The sequence below is a fragment of the Diadema antillarum genome, unplaced genomic scaffold, assembly GCF_040938485.1.
Source record: "Diadema antillarum isolate AM-2024a unplaced genomic scaffold, OU_Dant_1.0 seq00001441_RagTag, whole genome shotgun sequence".
In the NCBI taxonomy this organism is placed as follows: Eukaryota; Metazoa; Echinodermata; class Echinoidea; order Diadematoida; family Diadematidae; genus Diadema; species Diadema antillarum.
In genome coordinates, this window is record NW_027272190.1 from 462,468 (window position 1) to 485,916 (window position 23,449).

Below are 23,449 nucleotides of genomic sequence, written 5' to 3' on the forward strand. Positions count from 1 at the left end.
ATTGCCTGCAGAAGAAAGGTTGCTTCTGTACCACTCTCATGCTATCCCAGGCACATAATGATAGCAAAGTTAGAAAGGGGAAATGTGTATAATTTGTGGCCATAACATGTCATGTGAGTACATGCTAATTAGAGCTAGGTGTGGACAAAAACGTATACTACGAGGAACTCTTTGAATTCTATTACATAAAAAGCAGAACAGATGTCTTTTTTTTTCTTACGTGCAGACAGTAGACGGGGACAAGAATGATAATAGACTTACTTAGTAATATGTCAAAACCAAACTCTCTTCCTTCATAACATTATACCGCAAGATCTATGTTCCACATCTAAGATCCATGATCCATCCAGATTAACGGAGACATAATAATATCATGATTACGAAATAATTGCCTATTAAAACAAGTTGTCGCTTCTATCTCTATGATCAGTTGCTACATTATTACAATTTCCTTGTTTCACTCTAGTTTTTTAAACCGCAAACAATCACTCATTTGTCTCTATAACTAAAAAGAACACGAACACTTATTTGGTATTCTTTTGCCCTCGGTGTTGCAAAGCGCGTTACGACAACACGAAACGATATGACGAGTTCCCTCCCTCACCGTCATTCACACACACACACACACACACACACACACACACACACACACTCATATATTGTTTATATATGTATATTTGTTTATATATATATATATATATATATATATATATATATATATATATATTATATAGATATATATGGCCGAAATCGAGTCTGAGGCAGTTTTTTGGCCTGTCATGGCCTTCATCAGGATCTACCAAAAGATCTGAATGTATCCTACACAAAATCGATTATATGCAATTATATATTGTTACATCATTGCTCAATTTTAACGCTGTATAATTTCCCCTAAGGTTATAAGTTGAAAAGACAAACGCAAAGCAAAATGAGCGATGAAAATTATTTTGATTATGGCATTAACAACATTAGTACACTAAAGATAAAGGTATTCATCATAGTAATGATAATGGTTACAAACATGTGATATTGATTGCCCAGTAAATGCCCAGAATAATATATTCAATGTGCACACGTCTCTCCCAGATTGCCCTATCGTTTTTAATACTCCAGCATTGCTAGGTGTATTCACTTCTACTCTTGGATAAAGAGCTAGAGTAAAGGCAAACTTCTCTTTCACTTTAACCAAAAAATTACGTTCTTAAAATCCTCGGCCTTTTATATATATTCACAACACCACGGTAGTCCACAAACAAACAAAAACTTAAGAAAAACAGATCTTTCGCTCTCACTCTCTTTTTCTCTCTCTGTCAAAAACAACATCCTCTCCCATTCGTTTGTACAAAATAAAAAGTAAAGCATAACAGAACACAACTATATCAAAGGAATTTAAGTCCATGATGTTTTACCTGCATCTTCTCAAGACCTTCAAAGTAATGATGCATGTAAAGTTGATTAACGACTATACAAATGTTGCTGAACTGAAATGTTGTCTTTATTTTTTTTGCTTTATTAAAGAACTTGCAGTACAATTTTCTGTTTCAGTGTGATTATATTACATATTTCCGTGATTTCACTATCCACTTTTACAGATAACCAATAATTGTTTTAATATTTCATATATTTTGAAACTTTGAGTCACTTATTTTATGTACGGTATCATTTACGTACTTTTGGTGCATGATCATCCACTGTCGCCAAAGTCAGACATTTGAGATTAGATTCGCTGCAAAAATTTAATGAATAAAGTAAATGTGTTAATTTTCATAACATCTTCAAAGATATTTCTAATTTCGTAACGAGGGCAAAATAGTGAAAAGATATATATTTCTTTTTCTGCTCGATGATGACCTTACGAAGTACAGAAAAATACACAATGGCTTTTCTCTTTCTTTTTGCTATAAAACTATTTACTGTTTATAATTCAGCTATATATATATATATATATATATTAATTGTGTTTGATTACAATTTATTCATGTGGACTCCTATGGGAACCAGCTTGAATTGCCAGAACGTTCCTCTTCACCTCATGATTAGGAAATCCGGTCAACTAGATTTCTGATGAGCAAGAGATATAAAATCTTACAATTTTAAGCTCTTTCCCAGTACTGTGCCGTGCAGTGTAACGTACATAAGGAAGGATGGGGGGTTGGGGGCGCTGCGGTTCAATGAATTGGGGCGTAAAACAAAGCTACCGTTCTGGAAAAAAAGTAGGACTGAGCACACCGTATAAACGGTGCAGTCACAGGCATCCTTCGATTTGTCCATTCATGTCCATTGTGTAGCTGAGCTTTCCTTGATCTAGGAAGGGAAGATTTTTGTGTGGTTTATACCATTCCAAAAAGAGTCTAATTGAGAAGGCCGGGTGTTAATAGTAGACGAAGAAGAAAAACATCGCTACCAGCAGTGTCATCATGGTCAAAGTAGACGACATTCTTATGGAGATTGGGGAGTTTGGTCCCTTCCAATGGCGCGTATTTGCCATCGTGTGCTTCGTGGTGTTCACCAACCCCTGGGTCTCGATAATTGCCGTGTTTCTGAACGCCTCGATGGATCACTGGTGCACGGTTCGTAACAAGACAACCAAGCCATTAATAGTAGGGCGTTTGATACTTATGTATGTTAAGTACGGGTGTAATCATATACATATGATATTAAGGTATGCATATATATATATATATATATATATATATACACAATATATGTATATATATATATATATATATGTATATATATATATATATATATATATATATATATATATACTATACGGATTCTAAGGACTACGTATGTATTCGTCGAAAATTTGATCTGAATAAAAAGCAATGTTGGACTGTGCAAAATGCATCACTACACAACTTCGTTATGTTTTCGGTACTGGTACGAACACGCGGACTACAAGTATCTTATAGGTTATATAAATATATGAAATTAGCATAAATGCAACACATTTTTAAATTGTTAATTTCACGTCTTCTGCAAGATTTCTGACAATATTTCACAGCTTCGAAAAATTTAGGGCAATGGTTGATGATTGTTGGACGATTATGCATTGGATCTCTTCCATACATCTTTTATGTCAGGAACCAACACGTGGTCTAAGATTCTAGTCAACAGGAATATATAATCATAATAATTTGTAGGAGTAATAAACTCTGATTAAACCAAAGTAAAATATCTCCTTCGAATTGAACCCTTGTATAGTCGTACAGAAGAGCAGCAAGTATTCAGGTGAAAATGGTTGATGTTGGTAAACCATCTACTCAAAGGTTGACTTCAATAATAATCTATGTAATCCCCAATAAAGAATGTGTGAAGTACTTAAAATATACCGCATCTTCCATTCTTACTTGTGTAAGTTGAAAAAAAAAGCTTCGTTCATTCTGCTTGTATTTTTTCTTTACCTGTGTATCAAAGTTGACTTGAACCTTGTGTGAAATTGAACTCTATCAAAAATAAGCAACCGTGTTTATAGTCCTGGCATATATGCGTACATCTCTTTAGTAATGATTTTTTTACCCATGAGCTCCCGTTATAACGAAGTCATCGGAACCGGCATTTTCTCTTGTTATATCGAAATTTCGTTATAACCGGAGCAATAATAATAATAGTAACTAGAGAAGCATTCTGAGAGCGCGGACCTCCGCCAAGCATGCAGCTCATTTCCACCGCTGATCTTTTTCTTCCATAGAGATATCAGTGATTTCCACCCATACGTATAGCATTGTGTGCTGAAAGTCGCCCGATTTCCCAATGTAGAAGCCTTTGTTACGTCATAAACCCTCAACTACATGGCGCGCCTCGCCCTAGCAAAAACTAGAGCACGCACTTTAGTGCGCGCATGCAAACCTCAAATACGCGCATCCTGAACTCCCAAGTTCATTGACCCTACCTGCCAAAATATCAAAAATCCTTCATAGATTCCCCCAAAATTCTCGGATCACTACCAAAAGTTAATCATTTGTTACCTGTGTCATTCTCAACCTTTCCTGCAAGTTTCATCACAATCCGTTAACTACATTTGAGTTATTTTGCACACGGACAAACTAACGAACTAACTAACAAACAAACCAACGGTAACGAAAACATAACCTCCTCCCTTTGTGGAGGTAATAATAATAATAGTGGGGCAGATATGTGAAAAAGATGCTCACATCCGGCGGAAAGTATGAAATTTTGCATATAGGGGTATTTTGAGGCGCTGATTTCAAAAATTGCCGGATCCAAGAGGTCTGACAACGGGGTCGGCCGCCATTTTGAATTCCAATATGGCCGCCGTCAAAGATCCTTATCTTCACTTTTGAATGACATTACCCATTGGAACTTGATATATTAAAGCATGGTGATATGATGACTTCAATAACAGACTTATTTGATTTGTCTGACAAGCTGCACGGCAGCCAATTTGAATTTTTATACATATTTGCCATGTTGGAGTGTTGAAAATCTCTATCTCGGGTTTGTAAATTAGGCTACCTGATTGAGCGCGCGTTTGTAACTGATAGAGTGCGCGCTGCTGTATTTACATTGTGACGTCAGTGAAAGGTGCATTATGCTTCCTTTTTGCTGCACTTTTTGACATGCCCGTGAATGTTAGTCATGATGTTTGTCTTCGTAGTCACATTGGAATTCAAAATAGCAGGCATTGCGTTTGTCAGACACATCACATCAGTTAATATTTTAACTCAGTATGATGAAATACTTGTTTACCCCTAATTTCAGGGTCACTCACCACTGAGAAATCGAGATAGGGATTTTGAATATTTCGTCGAGGCGGCCATATTGGAATTCAAAATGGCGGCCATTCGATGTTTGTCAGACACTCCAAATCAAACTGTCATCAAATTCAATGTGTCAAAACGCTCATGTGTACCAAATTTTGGTGTCACAAGTCATTCAGAACTGAAGATAGGGATCTTTGAATTTGTATTGTGATGGCGGCCATATTGGAATTCAAAATGGCGGCCAACCCCGTGATCAGATCTCTTGGATCCGGCAATATTTGTAATCAGCGCCCAAAAAGACCCCTATATACAAAATTTCATACTTTCCGCCGGATGTGAGCATTTCGACCAATTTTTGTTACATATCTGCCCTACTAAAATGATGATGATGATAATAATAATAATAATAATAATAATAATAATACTGAAAATGATACTATTAAAAACGCACAAACAATCGATATTATGTTGCGGCTTGATTTTTTTATTTCGTTGTAAAATTGGTTTTGTTTTTTAACCATGTTCGTTATAAAAGGACTGCACTGAATAGCAAGTAGGGAATTGCAACACTACAACAATAACAACAGCAGCGCCCAAGTGGAGAAGTGGTGTAAACATTAAAAAAAAAGGCAAAAACAAAATCACGAAACTTTGTTTGACTGCGCGTTATCCCCTGACTGATGCGTATTTCCTGACAAAACGCATCTAGGTTATAATACTATTGCTGAATGAGTGGGTATCTCTCGATGGTAATAGTATTTAAAGACAGCAGGGCTTTATGAAGACAAACTACCAACTCTCCTGATAAGGAGCTTGACTCCAGACAAACTATGTATTATGTTCATTACTCTCTTGCTATTGAAATATTACACAGAATCGAAAGGGACAGTACTCCATTAAATTGATATCAGCTGACTTATCTAGTTGAATTTAATTGAATTCATTGAAATTTAAATTTGATATTTGAAATAGCTAAAATTATGTGAAATGATTGAGATGTCACTCTGAATTCTATAGAATATGGAGTGACAATTCAGTTAACTCACTGATAAAGTGTGCCCTTACATTGTAATATATGCTGCATATTATACGGCACTTTTTCCTCTTTGCAATCCATTATTTTGATCATTATTATGTTCTTGTAAACCGGATATTCGGATATCGATAAAATTGAGTCATGAGCCTGTCACTAGATATTTCTTCACAAAAATCAAGCAATGCTATAACACTACATTTCACTTCAATGTTCACGTGATGAAAATAAAAACTCTGCTATAACTTCAATGTGTAACCTTTGTTGCGGTAGTTGCTGGAAATTCATACATAAACCACAACGCTATATTCATTACATAGACCACAGCGCTATATTCATTGCATAGACCACAACGCTATATTCATTACGTAGACCATAACGCTATCTTGAATGAATGTACATCAAACGCCCCACATCTGCTTGATTACCTCTCTCCAAGTTTTTGCTATTCATTGCCGGAAATTGTAGATTATTCTCATCCATGTTATTATCAGAGTGCTTGGGAGTTATCTCTGACAGTAGGCCTACTGAACAAAGTTTGAACTGCAACTTTGCGTCATTTCTTCTTGTGATTCCTAAACTCTGTTTTTGGATCCATCTGACATCCTTGTGATGCTCAAACTCCATTACATGAGCAAGACCCATCTACAGCAGCATGATTCCTGAGCAGCAACACCTTATACAATATTGTCCTATTGTGATTCAGCAGAGCCTCTGGAAGGACAATGTCTTCTATTCTGGTGTTGCCTATTGTTGTCCTTGCCATCCTCTGTAACATTGGCCATGCAGGCAGACAAAGAAGTGAGGCTATTAAGACCTGGGTCTACTGAGCAATTAATGTTCCAATGTCAAAGTGAAGTTCATAGGGAAGGCAGTACTCTACAATGCAGACTCCACTTTTCGGCGAGGGAGCAATTAAGCGACCGAGCGGGGGAGGATTTGGGAGGGGGGTATACCCCATCTCACGGTACGGACTTTTTCTGTAAAAGCAGAGTACAAAAGTCGCGTTTGTAGAGCATCTAAAAGCAAATTTCTTGGATTCAAACATAGTGGAAAGTTCACTGTGAAGGACTGTTACTATAACATATGGGGGTACATTATGTGACGGTGTGAGATCTTCGGCGAGGGAGCGAAGCCACCGAGCGGGGGAGGTTGTGGGAGGGGAATATCCCCTCAAACGGTATAGGGACTTTTTGTAAAGGCACAAGACAAAAGTCGCGTTTGTATAGTATCTAAAAGCAACTATCTGGGATTTAAGGAAAGTGGAAAATTCACTGTAAAGGACTATGATTATAACATACGGGGGGGGGGGGGACATTATGTGACGATCTGAGATCCTTGGCGAGGGAGCGAAGCGACTTTTTGTAAAAACAGAGTATAAGAGACGCGTTTATAGGGCATTTAAATCAAATTTCTAGGGATCTAAACATCGTAAAAAATCACTGTGAGGACTGTGAATATAACATGGGGGGGGGGGACATTGTTGACGGTGTGAGATCTTCGGCGAGGGCGTGGGAGGGGAATACCCCCTCCCGTCGTTAGTAAAAGCACAGTACAAAAGTCGCGTTTGTAGAGCATCTAAGAACAAATATCTGGGAATCAAACATAGTGGAAAATTCATTGTAAAGGTCTATGATTATAATATGTATAGGGGGTACGTTAGTGACGGAGTGAGATCTTCGGTGAGGGACCGAAGCGACTGAGCAGGGGAAGGTGTGGGAGGGGGATATTAGTGTATCTGTAAATTGTTAGTGTATTATTCGCCCCGTTTTGGGCAAAATAAAAATCGTATTTTCAGTTATGAAATGGACAACTTTTAGACGAGAAAAGTGCCTTTATTGTTCATGTTGGTTTTTCGATAAATTGAACAATTATTTCTTACAAGGGGCACGGGGGGTGGGGGGGGGGCGGGGCAAAAACTCGTTTTTCCCCCTGATGCACACTTCTACAAAATACTCCGAAAATAAATTGTCAGTCCCCAAATGTGTCGAGTCTGTGGGTAGGAACCGAGCGGGGGAAACATAAATCAAAGAGGATGAGGGAACTTTCGAATACATTTGGATTCAAGTGAAAAATATAAAACATGCTTTTTGATGAAATATTCTTAAATTTGTCAATCCCCTAAGTTTGCTAAGTGTATGGTTGGAGACCTAACGGGGGAGAGTGTGGGAAGGGTGCGTTCGCACCCAATGTACCCCTCACCCCCTGGTGACGCCCATGCTCTACAGCATGGTACTTTCACCCTGATAGCAGAGACTGGTAAAAATCATGTCAAATTTACGTGTCTTTTTGTAACAACACATGTCATAATAACGTTATATATTAACGTCTTATAGTCGACAGTTTGTACCGGCACAAGAAGTAAAATAAGACGTCATATTCTGACGTCCTTCTGACGTCTTATTGGTTTGAAAATGACGTCATTATGAAATCTTTACGACCAGAATTTTTGCGTTCACACCTGTAAAAATCACATCATATTCACGCTTTGTTTTTGGTCGAGTTGCCGTCATATTCACGTCATATATTTACGTCTTTTTGACGACACACGTCACAAAACTGATGTGAAATTCACGTCATAAATACATCGCTCATATGACGTGATGAACACGTCACAAAACTGACGTAAAATTAATGTCATCAATAAGTCACTAAAATGACGTGATAAATACGTCACAAAACTGACGTAAATTTAACGTCAATTAATGGCGTCAATATGACGTGCGACCAGTTTTACCAGTTGCGACCAAACGCCTAATTGACGTCAGTCTGCTATCAGGGCAATTCTAACCATGATGCCACTGCAGTTTCATTCCGAACTACCCAGAATGCAGCAAGGAAGAGAATTTAGTATAATAGGTCTGAACTCTTTGCCATCAATTATGTTCACCGACGTGTCAGTCCTTCAAGTTCAAGTTTATTTTATTTATTTTCATTTTTCCACTTTCTCAGTGATGGAATTACAAAATGATTGACAGTAAAACAAGAGTACACAATATATACAACCATATCTTATGTTTGGAAAAGAAAGAAAGAAAAAGGCAAACATATCAAACACAAATGTATATGGTCATTATCATCTGAGGATATCACAAATCAATGTCAGAAATATGATGGGGCCTAAATAAAAGCAATGGTGCTTGTAAAAACTGTAGATTCCAGAATTCATAGGCGTGAAATTATACGGAGAACGGACATGTTAATCTTGACCAACATAAATTGTACCAGCGCAAAATCAATATTAAGAAGGAACTATTGAACCACATGAATATCGCTTAAACGAGGCTGTACATATTTCGCCATGTTTACAAAAGAGTGCTATAACGGTACCGTTAAATAACTTCGAGCTGCGGACAAAGACAAAAGACTGGGAGTATTAAAAAAAAAGTTGCTAAAAGCCGGGTAGTGTGTATCCACTAAGCAATAGCCGTTTTAATTTGCGTTTGAAGGTGAATAGGGATAAGGAAGAAGTAATATCTTGCGGGAGGTCATTCCAGTATCTGGGTCCAGTAAACATAATTGTTTTCTTTGCAAAAATAGTGCGAGTACGGGGAAGGTGATAGGCGTCACTCTGACGAGTGGGGTAACAATGAATAGAGCGATTTCTTTTGATCATGTGGATAAAAAACAGATGGTAGTTTATTAGTTGTTAGTTTATACATGAAAATTCCGAGATTATAATAAAATAGGTCGGGAATTTTCAGTTGGTATGACAGTTGGTATGAGCAAAATATCCGGCGTAGTTTATGATTCTTATTGCACGCTTTTGAATACGAAGAAGGGAATCTAATAATAAATCAATTGCATTTCCCCACGCCAAAATTCCATAGTTAAAGTGTGGAGATATTTAAGAAGAATACATACTCTGCAAAATATATACAGGTAACAAATGTTTAAGCTTATTTAAAAGTCTAATATTTCTGGAAAAAATTTTACTTCAGTGTGGTCGACTATCAGTGAACTGAAGATATCTTCCAAACCGCCAAAAAAGAGAGGAAGAACTTCTATTGTACCTGGAAAATAGCCAAAAACCTTATTGTGATATTCGATCAGAATATGGTTATGGATAAATTTGTTTCTGAGAAATGAGTATATGAATATAAGAACGACCCAAGTCCATGGAAGACCATTTCGAGTAAACTAAAAAAAACTTCATATCTTTTTTTATGTCCAATAATATTCTATTTAACTGTGATGGGAAGGCAATATTGTATATACAAATTAGAACATATATTATTATGACAATTAACATTAACATTAATTGTGGAGAGGCCATTTTGTGTGATGGACTTGGGTCGTTCTTTGATTAATATGGACTTGGGTCGTTCTTTGATTCATATACATGATATTCTGCTATAGAGATGCGAGAAGGACGAGAGAGGGCGCTATGATATGAATGTAAGAATGACCCAAGTCCTTCATTCTTACATTCATATAAGATTTAACTCATTTATTTCAGGCACTTCCGGGGGTAATTAGGATTTATCATTTATACACAAGATGGGTCCATGCATAAGCTACAATTTCCCATGTCAAACTGAATTTGGCCAAAAATTGGACTTGGGTCGTTCTTATATGCATATACTCAAATGTCAATCGACATCCTTCGCTTTATATAAATTTGGAATAGTTCGTCAGTCTTTGGATGCAAAGACCACTAAAAAGCTTGTTCAGGCTTTTGTTATATGTCATCTAGACTACTATAACAGTTTGTTGTATAAAATCTCAGACTCACAGCTAAAACTCTCAGCAATTCATAATGCAGCTGCAAGATTGATCACTCGCACGAAGAAGAATTCTCACATAATCCCCATTTTGAAGCAACTACATTGGCTCCCTGTCCAGCCACGTATAGTTTGCAAGATACTGTTACTGACTTATCAGTGTTTGCATTCAATGGCACCAGAAAACCTCAATAAGTTCTTGGTAAGGTACGCTCCCTCTCGTAATCTAAGATCGGCTCAGAAAAATCTACTCCAGTACCCTGTTATCACAACAAAGTTTTATGGTGAGCGATCTTTTGCTTATGCTGCTCCTACTTCGTGGAACGTTGTTCCATGTTTTTTAAAAGAAGCTGCCACAGTGCTAAAGTTTAAAACTGTTCTCAAGACATTTCTGTTTGAAAAGTATTTTGAATGAGTTTGGTTTTGCATCTATGGCACATACATCATACAGTTTATTTCCTCTTTCTATTTTCATTCCTCTCCCTTAAAGCGCATAGAGACACTACGGTATACGTATATAGGCACTGTGCTTTTGCATAACATTTAGCAATTTACATTGTCAGTCCCTGAGAAAAATGCAGATAAATAATCGAATGAAATAACGACGAACCCTGCAAATTCATCAGGTTTTCATTGTTGATAATTGACGGTATTGTGTAATTTAGTTAGCCATCAAATACCTATTTGTGATACTGACTATGACTTACGTAATGTCTTCCGACAACACTGTCTGCTTCTTCCTTTATAGAATTATGTCTCTTTCCTCTATGGCAGGCATGTACACTGGAAGTGGAATGCAAACGGATAAATCTCTTTAAATGACAGGATTAGCAAGATTATCACAACCGAAGTATAAAGGTAGACTGTTAGTACACTGAATGTTCGTTTTTTCCGTTGTTTAAGTGACTATGCACTATACAAAGTCCGACCCAATAGACTGGTAAACTAATACAGACGCTATTTACTTAGTCATGGCTCGACACTAACTTTTTTGTTCGGTGGCCCGATGGGGCCATCAAAATCCTAAATTTCAAATTTTTGGTGGCCCGAGAGAAAAATTTGGTGTTCCGAAAAAAAAAACAATAACAAACATTAAAAGTCCTTTTTTTTCATGAGTCAAGATTTATGATAGTGAGAATTAGAAGTTGGACAATTATCTACTCATAAATAAACTTCAACAAACTTGCAACACTCACTCTCAGGCATTCATTCAGTCCTTTTCATCCATCCTTTGAACAAATTTAACTGCTAATTTCCGGCGCAAAAAGTTACAAATTTATTGACATACTTTTCAAAATATTTTGGTGGCCCGAGGCGGGCCACCAAAATTGCCCTTTTTTGAAATTTGGTGGCCCGACTTTCATTTTTGGTGGCCCCGGGCCACCGGGCCACCGTTAGTGTCGAGCCCTGACTTAGTACTCAAAATTGCTGATTATATGTTTCTGAGAAACAAAATCCATTTTAACCAAGCTTGCCTGCCCCAGCGGCAGCCACCTCACCAGATTTCAAGTAATAAATTTACTCTGATTTCAAGAAGTAACAGCTGAACTAAATAGTTAAACATTATGCCGTTACCAAAAAAAAAAATAAAAATAAAGAAACAGACAAACTAACTAATTAACACTAAAGACATTCATCAGACATGTCAGATGGAGAACAATCTCCATATATGATTCGTGCAAACATCATCACTGGGAGGATAATAATAATAAAAAAAAAATGATGACCTATACAAACAGGAGGAGTCATATTATGGTATGAGGTTAAGGTATCGTTCTAATCAAAACTATATCAAAACTGTCATCCTCTACACATATACAAAATAACAGTAATAATTATTTCTTACAACAAACTATCTAATTACAAATCTACACAATGAATTCTTGAATAAGTCCTTGTTTGGAGCTAGAGGAGAGTTGATGAGAAGTGAGTTTCACAGCTGAGTCGTCCTTTACTTATCAAAAAAGGAAATAATCACGTTTTCTTGCAAGAAAACTCTCTCCCCTCAATTTCTATAATCCTTTTGCGTGTGTTTTTATCTGTGTCTCGAATTGCCTATTCAGAACATGCCAGGGGATTTGACGTCCCTGCCCGCTCTTTGCATTGAGCACAATGACTATAGGCGCAGTCAAACTGGCAAAATATCGAGAAGTTTTGCAAGTGTGACCGCAAACTTCCCGCGAAACTTCTCGCGAAACGTGCCACTCCGACTGGGGAAATTTCCCCCATACCCGCCAAACTTCTCGATCTTTTGCCAGTTTGACCGGTAGCAAGTAAAAAACTTCACGACCATTTTTCACTTGACCAGTCCACCAGCTGTTTGCGGGCGGTGTCTTTGAAGCGAGCGGGCCATTGTCATGTACAGGTGTGCATTGTTACGTCACTTTCACTGGCCAGCAGACGGCGCGCTCTTTCTTCCTTCTTGACCCGAAATTCTCGATGCGAAGATTGAGAAGCTTGTCTGCCAGTGTGAAGGCACGACAAAAAATCGCGAAGACTTCGCGATCTGAAACTTTTCCATTCTTACTAGTCTGACCGCGCCTATTGACTGCCGGTCAAATGGCAAGATTTTAACAACTACAGCACGACATTACTGTTTGTTTGTTTGTTTGTTCATTTCCATCTGTGAAGATGGCTGGATAGCCCATATTCAGCTACATTAAGCTGGTCTTCCATGGATTCCGGTGGGATGTGAGGTTGGACCACTTTACCGTGTTAAACAGCCTGCACTTTGCGATGAATGAATGAAGCGCGATCTTTTACGTGCATGAGTTGTTACTCTCTCATACATGTGACCTCCATTTTATGTTCTATCCGAGGGACAGAGTGTTTTGCCTCTTGCTAGAGGGGACGGTATATGCTTACACACAACATTAATCATTCCAGACTCGGGTTCGAACGCGGGCCCTTAGGATCTACCGACTGAGCCAACTCACTGCCCTTCAGTATAGTGTCACGTGCTTGCAAGAACCAGCCCCAGTATAATATTTACAACAGTTAATGATATAATACCGTATGACAGGGCAAGCAACTTTGCCGTTTGCCCTTAGGCAACGTTTTTTTTTTTTTAGCAATCCCGACAATATTAACGCAATTTGCAATATATCTCGATCTGGCAACCCAAATACAGGGAAGAGAAACTACCTTTTAACATTGTTAGAAAGCTGACGAATATCAGCAACTTAAAGAGGCTTTTGAAAACGTATTTCTTTAACTTCTCAGTTGATTAGTTAAGCTGATTGACAAGTTAAGTTTTGTCACTTTTCCATTCATCTTACATGTCTCCGTTTCTTTCGCTTATGTTTCTTCTCTTTGAAATAATGCATTGTCTTCCGCCCTTCAAAATGCATAGAAACTTTTCTGTTTTTTTCCTCTGGTAATTCATATGCCAATATTATAATGGCTTATCATTATTGCCACTGCTATAGCATTAACACCCGCGTTCCTCCTAGCTGAATTCTATATATACGTTAATTCTCGCTAGCTCTACCCATTACCAGAAAATGTCATTTGAGCGAGATTTCCTGCCATATCCAGACGACGGGCAATGTAAACATAATAGACAATCGCTTTCTGCTTGTCAAGGTAAAATTTCCCATTCCATTTATTGACTTTGACACAATCTGACTAATTGCATGTTGGTGCGTCAATCACTGACCCTAATGTCATGATACATCAAAATGGACTAAACTGATGAATGTACTGCTTGTCTCTGATTGGAAACTAACAAGACCAGATCACTCCAAAAGTCTTGGGTGTCTTTTCACCTCCTACAGGTTTCTCACTGGGATGACTACAACTGCACCGAAGCTGGGCTGACCGCTGACACCTGTGCAGCCGCCAAGCGCAATGCCAGCATCCCGTTCAACTTCACCGCAGATGGAGGCCTTGTGTACGAGCAATGTCACAAGTACAACACGTCAGGGGTAAATTTTTGGCAAGGACTCTCTCCCTCTAACTACAGCACTGGATCGGATGACGTCATCCCATGCGACCAAGGATGGACCTACGATACGTCTCAATACAAATCGTCAATTGTCAGTGACGTAAGTAGTCACAGTAAATGTCTATCCCACGAAACAACAAACGAACAACTAATCTGAAGTCTTGGAATGTCCCTAAGAGAAAAAACGCGGGGAATTTAAATCAAACCTGCATGTGTAAAGCGTTAGCAACAGACAGTAGTTCACATAATCCATTATTGGCACCGTCGCAGGAGTCGAGGCAAGTAAAGAGTCAAAGAAACTCTTCATTCAGGAATCACAATATCATAGTAGGCCTACAATAATGCCAAACCAAGTACACACACACACACACACACACACACACACACACTCACACAAGAGGAAATCCCAAATATATTGTTTTACTGTAGGTTTTCCCACCCAATTTCTTCAGTTTTTCATTCGAATTAATGAAAAGGAGTTCAAATTTAAGCAATTTTCGTCACTGCTCTACCCTCTTAAGGATCATTGATTTGATTCTTTGAGCACTCAATTTTCTTTCACGCCATTCTTTTTATATTCTATTTCATTCAATTAGGAGAGAAATTAATTCAATTTAACATCTTAAAGTTGGCATTCAATTTCGCCCCTGCTGGATAGACGTTCTTCCCAACTTCGAATTTCGATTCCATTTATAGGAATAAAACTTTGTACCTTGAAGGTTCGAATTCAATCAACATAAAAACTGTTTCTACGCGTTGTCTGCGTCTTTTCTTTTTACTCTTGTTTGTGGGATTATATATCTATACGTCCATGCCCACTTCAAAGTTTTATTTAATTCTATTGTATGTATTTCTGTCTTGTCAGCCCTTTTCCCACGTTCATATTATTTCCTATAGTGTGGATGGATGACATTTGGGGAATTACCGTATTCCAGAATTTCTAATAATGTCCACATCCATGTGCACATGTTTGATTCCATTCCAACCTTCCTTTCCTTCATAATTTGCCACAATCGGGCCAGCTGTAAACCTGTTTCATCAACGGGTATCGCCGATGATGTAATCTTACTGGTTGTCGAATGCTTCACCCTCTATAGTTATGTCCGTATTCGAGATTTTCCAGTGTACTCTACTCCAACAGCTTCTAAAGTCGTGAACAAAGAAAATATACGTGTTTATGTGTGTATAAAAGGGAAATGAAACGAGCTGAGCGGGTATATGACACGTGTCCAATTTCAAGGTACGTAATGTGCATATTCCAACAGATGAATAACCCAAAAAACATTAATTATGCAACAACGAAAACACTGTCAATATGTTGAAAATGTTTGCCTTTATTGTGAATTTGATTTCTTTAACGTTCTTCACGGCGGTGCTGATATGAATTTGAATGCGTTTCAAGTCCATTTTTAAATCGATCGCCCTTTTGCACGTTTTTTTTTTTTGAGAAACTCATGAAATCTAATGCTGATGTGATCAAATTAAATGAACACAATTTTGAAAGTTGATCTCCAGTGATCATTCAAATTCACTCGAGCTTGAATGATCGCATCATTAAATTGAAGTGCAAATCAAACAAAATTTGGCGGCAAAACCTTTATCTATCATAACAAGTGACGAATATATGCACTCGTTTTCAGTGTTTCATTTACTAAAATTCTGTTTTTCATTGTTTTCATGCGGGCTTGTACATAATCATCAAAGGATCAATTACACCATTATCCTGCTCTTCTTTGTACAATTCTATAAGGATAGGTGAAATTGGCAGATCATTGGGTGTATTACTTCATTCTCCCGTATTAAAGGAATGAATGTGTTATGACGTTTTCTTCTTCATAGTTTGACCTCGTCTGTGGCAAAGAGGGCCTAACGGATCTGGCACAGTCCATTTTCTACGGGGGTTTCTTGGCCGGTTCTATCGTGTTTGGTACACTTGCTGATATGTAAGAAATACCCCATGTGTGAGGATGTATCGTTTGACCATCCTAAACGGATAATTATACATACAGATACAAATAGTCACATATGATTATATATATATCACATACACACATGCATTTTGTATTCAAACAAAGTGTCATTGCAAAGACAAAGAACATTGCGATTACCTTTTTTCTTTTTCTTTAACTGAACAAGAATCACTTTTTTGTTTGTGCCAGCCATTGGAAGTGCATATTAAGTAAATTCCTGGTTTTTTCCTGACTCTCTCTCTCTCTCTCTCTCTCTCTCATCTCTCAGTGCAAATTCCGGGTTATTTGTAATCCAGCAAATGATGGTCTTAGAAAAGTAAAAATTCAGCCCCTATTATGGAAAAGTTATTCATAATAGCAATCATTATTTCTATGATTATATAGCATTATGTGTGTAAAAAAGCTTATTGCTATTCGTCATAGGAGCAAGGGTTATTAGTAGATGTTTTGATGGTTGAATCGTCTCAGTACTTTGCCGTGGACCTGAAAAAAAATTAGAAATCCCTTTTGAAATGAAATCCATAATAGACCAAATCAATGGAAATACTCTTTCCACATATTATCATAAAGTTGTAATATCGGTAAATGAGCAATAATGAATTCGAATAAGGAAGGAATACGATGTGCAGATGCACAGTCATTAAAGAGGGACAGGAATAAATGTCTACAAGATATGTGAAAACCAAAAAAAAAAAAAAAAAAGAGGCAATGCCATTGCAGTATCTCCTCCCCTTCTTAACTGTGTGGTTAGGAAAGAAAATCAAAGTTAAAAAGTTCTTATCTCCCTTTGTTTCATTTTTTCTTGTCCAGTTGAAATGAAACATCTATGGTTATTTTTATTTGATTCTGCTACATTCGTCAAAACCAAATAGCGCTCCGAGTGACGATATACTACAGCTATTAAGACAGGCTGTCTTCTTTCTTTGTTTTGAACAACTTCAACCTTTGAATGGTAGGTTTGGTCGCTGGAGGATTTTGATGTTCTGTCTCTTTATGCGAATGATATGCGGCATCGTGTCAGCTTTCGCGGCGAGCTGGTGGCAGTTTGCCACACTACGCTTCTTCCAAGGAGCCGCTTCCATCTCCTGCTACATCATTTCTTTCGTCATAGGTTGGTAAAACGAATGTAAGGAATCTCACTATTGATAGGGACCTTTTGAGAATTGAGTGCAGTAGAAACATTGGTTGAATGCATCAGTAACGTTCAAGGAAAAACTGAGCAATTCATCTGAAAAGAAGTAGATTTGTAAATTCTCGGTGCGCCATCGCAGGAAAATTACAGAAAATTGTGACCTCATAGTGGGTTAAGTACTGAACTATACAGAAATAAGAAGAAAGTCCTTTAAAATTCTATTTGTTATGAAAAGTATACGAACTATAAATTGTTAGTGGCATCTGTACATATTGAAAGTAGCATCATTCTCCTTGCCTTCTGAAAGCGGTAAGCTAAGTGTTATTTCACTTATTCATCAAGTGTGAAAACAATAATTATTTTGCATATGACAGATAACCATAATCATTTTTTAACGAGTAAATGGCTTTAAGCAAACTCGGTGAAAGTTAAGGCACACTAATCAAATCGGCTTCGCCTCGTCGAATAGAGTGACTTTATACACACTCGTCATGCACCATTGCACTTGTGACCATTCAATATAATGTACATCTGTATATTGTTTTACACGAAGGAAGAACTGTTATAGTAAAGTGTGTCCGAGGCAGATAATGCAGTGAAGTATATTAGTCAATATATAGACAAATCGATCAGAAGATGCCGCACCTGCGTAATATGAAATTTTGATACACGATATTTACCTCCGCTGAATGCTTTTCTCCCTTGAGGATTCTAACGTAAAATATTGTATACCCAGTAACTTGCTACCGATGGCCGAAAAATGACATGGCATACAGTTCTGAATAAGGCAATGTGAAATGTTTACGTGCTACCGTAGTTCCAAACCTCAATTAAGTTTGTGTTTTATTCCGTATGTTTGAAACACCGTTTACTTAGTCGAGTCAGATATAGGATGTAATTTCCTTTTGAAACACGATTCCCACGTAATCCAATAATTGTCCATGTCTTTAACTGTTCGCTTCAGAAAGTGAACATGGGGCACAGTAATGCATTTTAATAGTCATTGTGAATTATCACATTGACATACTATTATTTCAAACTTCTATCTCTGCCTTTCCTTTTTTTTTTTGTAATACAAAGGTACAGAATTTGTTGGACCATCTAAAAGAGGAGCAGTGGGTATGGCCTTTGCTGTCCCTTTCGCCCTTGGCTACATGCTACTGGCAGCTATCGCTTACTTTATCCGCTCGTGGAGGACTCTTCAGCTTGCCGTCAACATCCCGACCGTCTTCGTCATTGTACTCGTCTTGTAAGAGCGTTCTCGAAATATGGTTGAAAGCGAAAACATGGCTGTAGCTTGTCTATCATTTCTTGAACAATTAGAATAGCGTGTGGATAGTTTTCATATTGCACATTTTAAGATGATAAGTGTAGATATTGTCGCTTCCCATTTCCTCTTCAGTGAAAAGCTCGTAATCCTTTTTTTTTTTCAGTTTACTGAAAATGTAAGTAGAATAATGTGAAATATTATGTCTTGTTAAGTCAAATAAACAAAATGGTAGAGGTTTGAGTGAAATAAAGACATGTCAAAGTTTAAGAAACCATAAATAAGATTTCTGAAATATTTGGTTAAAAAATAGTTTTAATGAAGACATGTTAGTAGAAGCAACCACATACCCACGCAAGTAAAATTTGATAATGTAAACATAGTGTCACGTACATACGGAGCCAATAAGGGGACATGGCAAGAAATATTTTTCCTAAGTCGTTCCCTCGACTTACTAAGTCGTTCCGACGACTTACTAAGTCGTTCCCTCGACTTACGGAAGTCGTTCCCACGACTTACTAAGTCGTTCCCTCGACTTACGTAAGTCGTTCCCACGACTTATAAGTCGTTCCCTCGAGTTACTAGGTCGTTCCCTCGACTTACGTAAGTCGTTCCCTCGACCTACTAAGTCGTTCCCACGACTTATAAGTCGTTCCCTCGACTTACGCATAATCTCATAGAGACTCGCCCACAACTACGTCACAACTGTCTGCTGCCCTCTAGTGGTTTGTAATTCAACAAATCAAGGACTTGAATAAGAAAAACTTCACATGAAGGTAGTAGTTCCTTTCAAACTTACGGATATTACATTATAAAGATGAAATAAGGAATAATACACAACTAAGCGTGAAAATGTCCACATGTAGGACAGGAGGCTGCAGTTCATTTTCCTGAAATTTAGTTTTAAATTAGATTGGCTTGGATTAAACAGCTATTGTGCCTGTCTGAATAAAAGAATCCATCAAGTATTCTATTGGTATCCCCACAATTAAAAACAAGAAAGCTATTGTATGGGGGTGGGTGGAGGAGGAGCTCCCACAGTTTTGGTGGCAACATCCACAATATTATTCTTAACGTGCATAGGTATCAACATACAATATTTTATAATAATGTTTTCATTTCATTTACATTGTACAGCACCTAAATCATCTCTAAGCATTTTACAGCTTTACGGAAGTTTGCGAATGTGTAAAGGTCATTTGAGAATAATGCCATTTACTTATCAACTTCGAAATGGAGAGAATCCTCAGGCATGCTCCATCAAAAATGTGAAGCTATAGGTTGAACACCTGATGGAATGTACATGTAAAAACGATTCATCAACATTGTTTGACAAAGCAGATCCTCTTTATGGTGATTAGAAAGATGGCACATGAATCCTTCAGCACAAAAACCTTTTCATGTTTAGAAGTCTGTGGTGCAAGGTCATTGTAGACATGCACTAACTCTGTAAACTGGCTTATTGATACTCCATTATACTAGATTCATTACAATTCCTGCACTTGCAAAATCCACCTTTCCAACTCTTTGGGGAGCATGCTGGCCAGAAATTCATCTTTCAGGGGCATGCATACCAAATCGGGTGCTGTTCGTTATTCCGAAGGTTCGTTTATAATCCGAACACACAAATTACCTATTCCTAGAGGTTCTTTTAAAGTCATGAAATTCTTCCGTCGAGATGTTTTCATTGCAACTGATTGACAAATTGCCCTACATCGACGTACATAAGCGCTGAATTGATAAGTGTTTTTAGTAGTAGCCATGATAAAAATCATGGGCGTACATATTCAAGCAGGATCCGCGAACATATGACCTCCTGATCACCGGACAGGCGTTATTCTCTAATAGACCACCGAGCTTTCGCCCGACAGCAAGTGTTGGTTCTAAAACACTGATCAAAATGATGCTTATTGCTAATCAATTGCAACTTTGCAATAGACTCAGGGATAAAAGTTGCAAATTTTGCAATAGATTGCAAATGTCATAATTGCGCCTGCTTATGTAAATGGTTGGGGACAAATCTCCTAATTTGTTCATTTTCTTTTTTAGAAAAAAGAAGAAAATATTCCGTACAAATGACATTTTAATGAAATGTGTGATTGTGTATGATACACTTAAAAAAAAAAACAACCCGCATACACAAAGTGTTTAAGGGGGTATAGTAGGAATCAGCGTTTGGTAGGTCCATTGCAAATCTTGCGTCGTGAACTACTTCGACAGTTTTGAAGCAATTTCGATGAAACTGGTTACATGATGACATTGAGATGAAGATATGCAAGACATGTTTTTTGTTTTGTCGGAGTAAGCGTTGCCATGCTAACCACGATTTTCCAAAAACCTTGTGGAGAGTTACTTCCACAGTATTTGAGCAATCTATTTCAAATTTGGTATGTATAATGATCTATAGGTGTAGTTATGCAAGACACACTTTGTGTTTGTATCCTACAAGGCGTTGCCATGGTAACGGCATATTTTCGTGAAAAATCTTGTGGAGTGAACTACTTCCACAATTTTGAGGCAATTGCACGTAAATATGGTGTACATGATGACATTGAGGTGTAGATATGCAAGACATTATTTTTTTGTCCGTTTGTTCGTTTGTCGGAGAAAGCGTTGCCATGGTAACCACAATTTCCCCCAAACATTGTGGAGTGAACTTTTTCCAGTGTTTAAGTAATTTATTTCAAACTCAGTATGTAGGGCCTACAATGATCTATAGGTGTAGTTATGCAAGACGCTCTTTGTTTGTACCTCACGTGTTGCCACGGTTTATACTGCAGCAGCCAAACTCACCAGGTACTCACAAGGTACTACACACATGTATACACACAGACAGACAGACAGACACACACACACACACACATAGCAGGGTCAGTGCAAATTTGTGCTGGACACATTTTTAAAGAGTACAGTTGAAATTCTGTTGCCATGGAAACAGTACGTTTTGACCGTGAAATCAGGTTTAAAAATGTAGATCATCTGCAGTTCTTAGGAAATTCAGAAGAAATGTTGGCTCATGTCGGGATAGTAACTTAGAGCTGCACAAGAAGTATTCTTAGCAAGCTGTAAGCACTAGAATGATATATATTTTTTTGAATTTAGATGTAAATTATGAATATGATGCATTACACGCTATACATATACACCATATCACACTAAAATTAACCTACTGTATACGCTCAATATTCTGCAAGGTATCTTTCTTCATGGATTTCCCAAGACAGCTGCTACATGTATCAAAGAATTTATAACACACAAAAATATCAACTCTGACACTAACATGAGAAGGCATCTGCATACATATATTTGTACATTCAGTAATGTGTACCCCACACTCATGAATTTAACTACTTGCACAATTGTCTCAAAGTCTAGATAAATACTTGCTAAATATATGGCATATACAGCATTGCAAATTAAGCTTGCTCCTCACCCCCCACCCCAACATACTAGATGATGGGCCATTGATGACAAGACATGATGGAGACACAACACACACTGTCTCTTTACAGTTTTGTCCAACATACACTCAGCCAAAAAAAGAAGAAAGTAAACACTTTTTCAAATTCATCTTTCTCATAGACTATTTGGCTATTAAGAGTGTTTTATATACCATGTTAAAGGTTATTTAATTGGCTATCAATAGAGCGGGTCAATTAAAAGGGAAACTTTACGCATGAGTGAACACATTCGTTTTTCTCTTCCAAGGCACAAAAGTAAAAATTGCAAAAATGGACAGGTTGTCATTCAAGCGTGTATGCTCTTCCATATAACAATGAGAACGAAAGACCAATTCAACACAACAAAATTGCAAATTGATTCACAAAAAATAACATATGATCTCCATAATGTCTCTGAAACCCTATAAAGATAAAGAAAGGCAAAAAAAAAAAATGGACAAAATTGAAGAATCTTCCGTCAAAGCCATAGTCAAAAGACATAAGGGAAAAAGTAATTGAAACAAAAGAGGTTAAGTTTGAATCGTTATTCATATTTAAGAAAATTTGAAATAATGTTTGGTTCTTGAATTTGCCTGATGCATTCTTAAAGGGGAAGGCTAGTAACTGATCAGTGGGAATCAGTGGAAATGCTAGGAGATGATTGTTCCAATCCTTATGGGATTCATTCAAGAGTTCATTGTATATCTATTGTTGTGTGAAAATGATTTGCTTCAGAACGGTCTCATATTCAAGTAATGTGCAGATTAATGCTCCGTCACTGACCAGGGACGCTAACCTGGAAGCATTAAGCTGCACATTACTTGAATATGACACCATTCTGAAGCAAATCATTTTCACACAACAATAGATATACAATGAACTCTTGAATGAATCCCATAAGGATTGGAACAATCATCTCCCAGCATTTCCACTGATTCCCACTGATCAGTTACTAGCCTTCCCCTTTAAATTCCTTAATTAAAAGGTAAAATGAAGAAATCCTGTCGATATTATCACCTTTATGGCTCACGGTCCTGTCGATTTTATTACCTTTACGGCTTACGGCTTATGTCATCTTAAGTTTGAATTGATAAAAAATTCTTATGTTCCACCTTCAGTCTCCCCACTAGGTATGTGTTTTATAATATAAAGAGAAACTAGGGAACGGAAACTTATTTCTGCTATTTCATTCATGTCTCTCATTGCGTTA

At 37.5% G+C, this 23,449-nt stretch overlaps 1 protein-coding gene across 1 annotated transcript in view; it reads left to right on the plus strand.

The window, feature by feature from the left end:
• Nucleotides 1–2,417: 2,417 nt before the first annotated feature.
• The window catches only part of LOC139709534 (organic cation transporter protein-like), a 37,413-nt gene continuing 16,381 nt past the window's right edge, over nt 2,418–23,449 (plus strand). The window contains exons 1-5 of the mRNA XM_071621492.1: nt 2,418–2,570; nt 14,261–14,530; nt 16,270–16,373; nt 17,357–17,511; nt 18,613–18,781. Of these exons, the coding sequence (XP_071477593.1) occupies nt 2,418–2,570; nt 14,261–14,530; nt 16,270–16,373; nt 17,357–17,511; nt 18,613–18,781 (851 nt within the window). The remainder of the gene's footprint in view (nt 2,571–14,260; nt 14,531–16,269; nt 16,374–17,356; nt 17,512–18,612; nt 18,782–23,449) is intronic.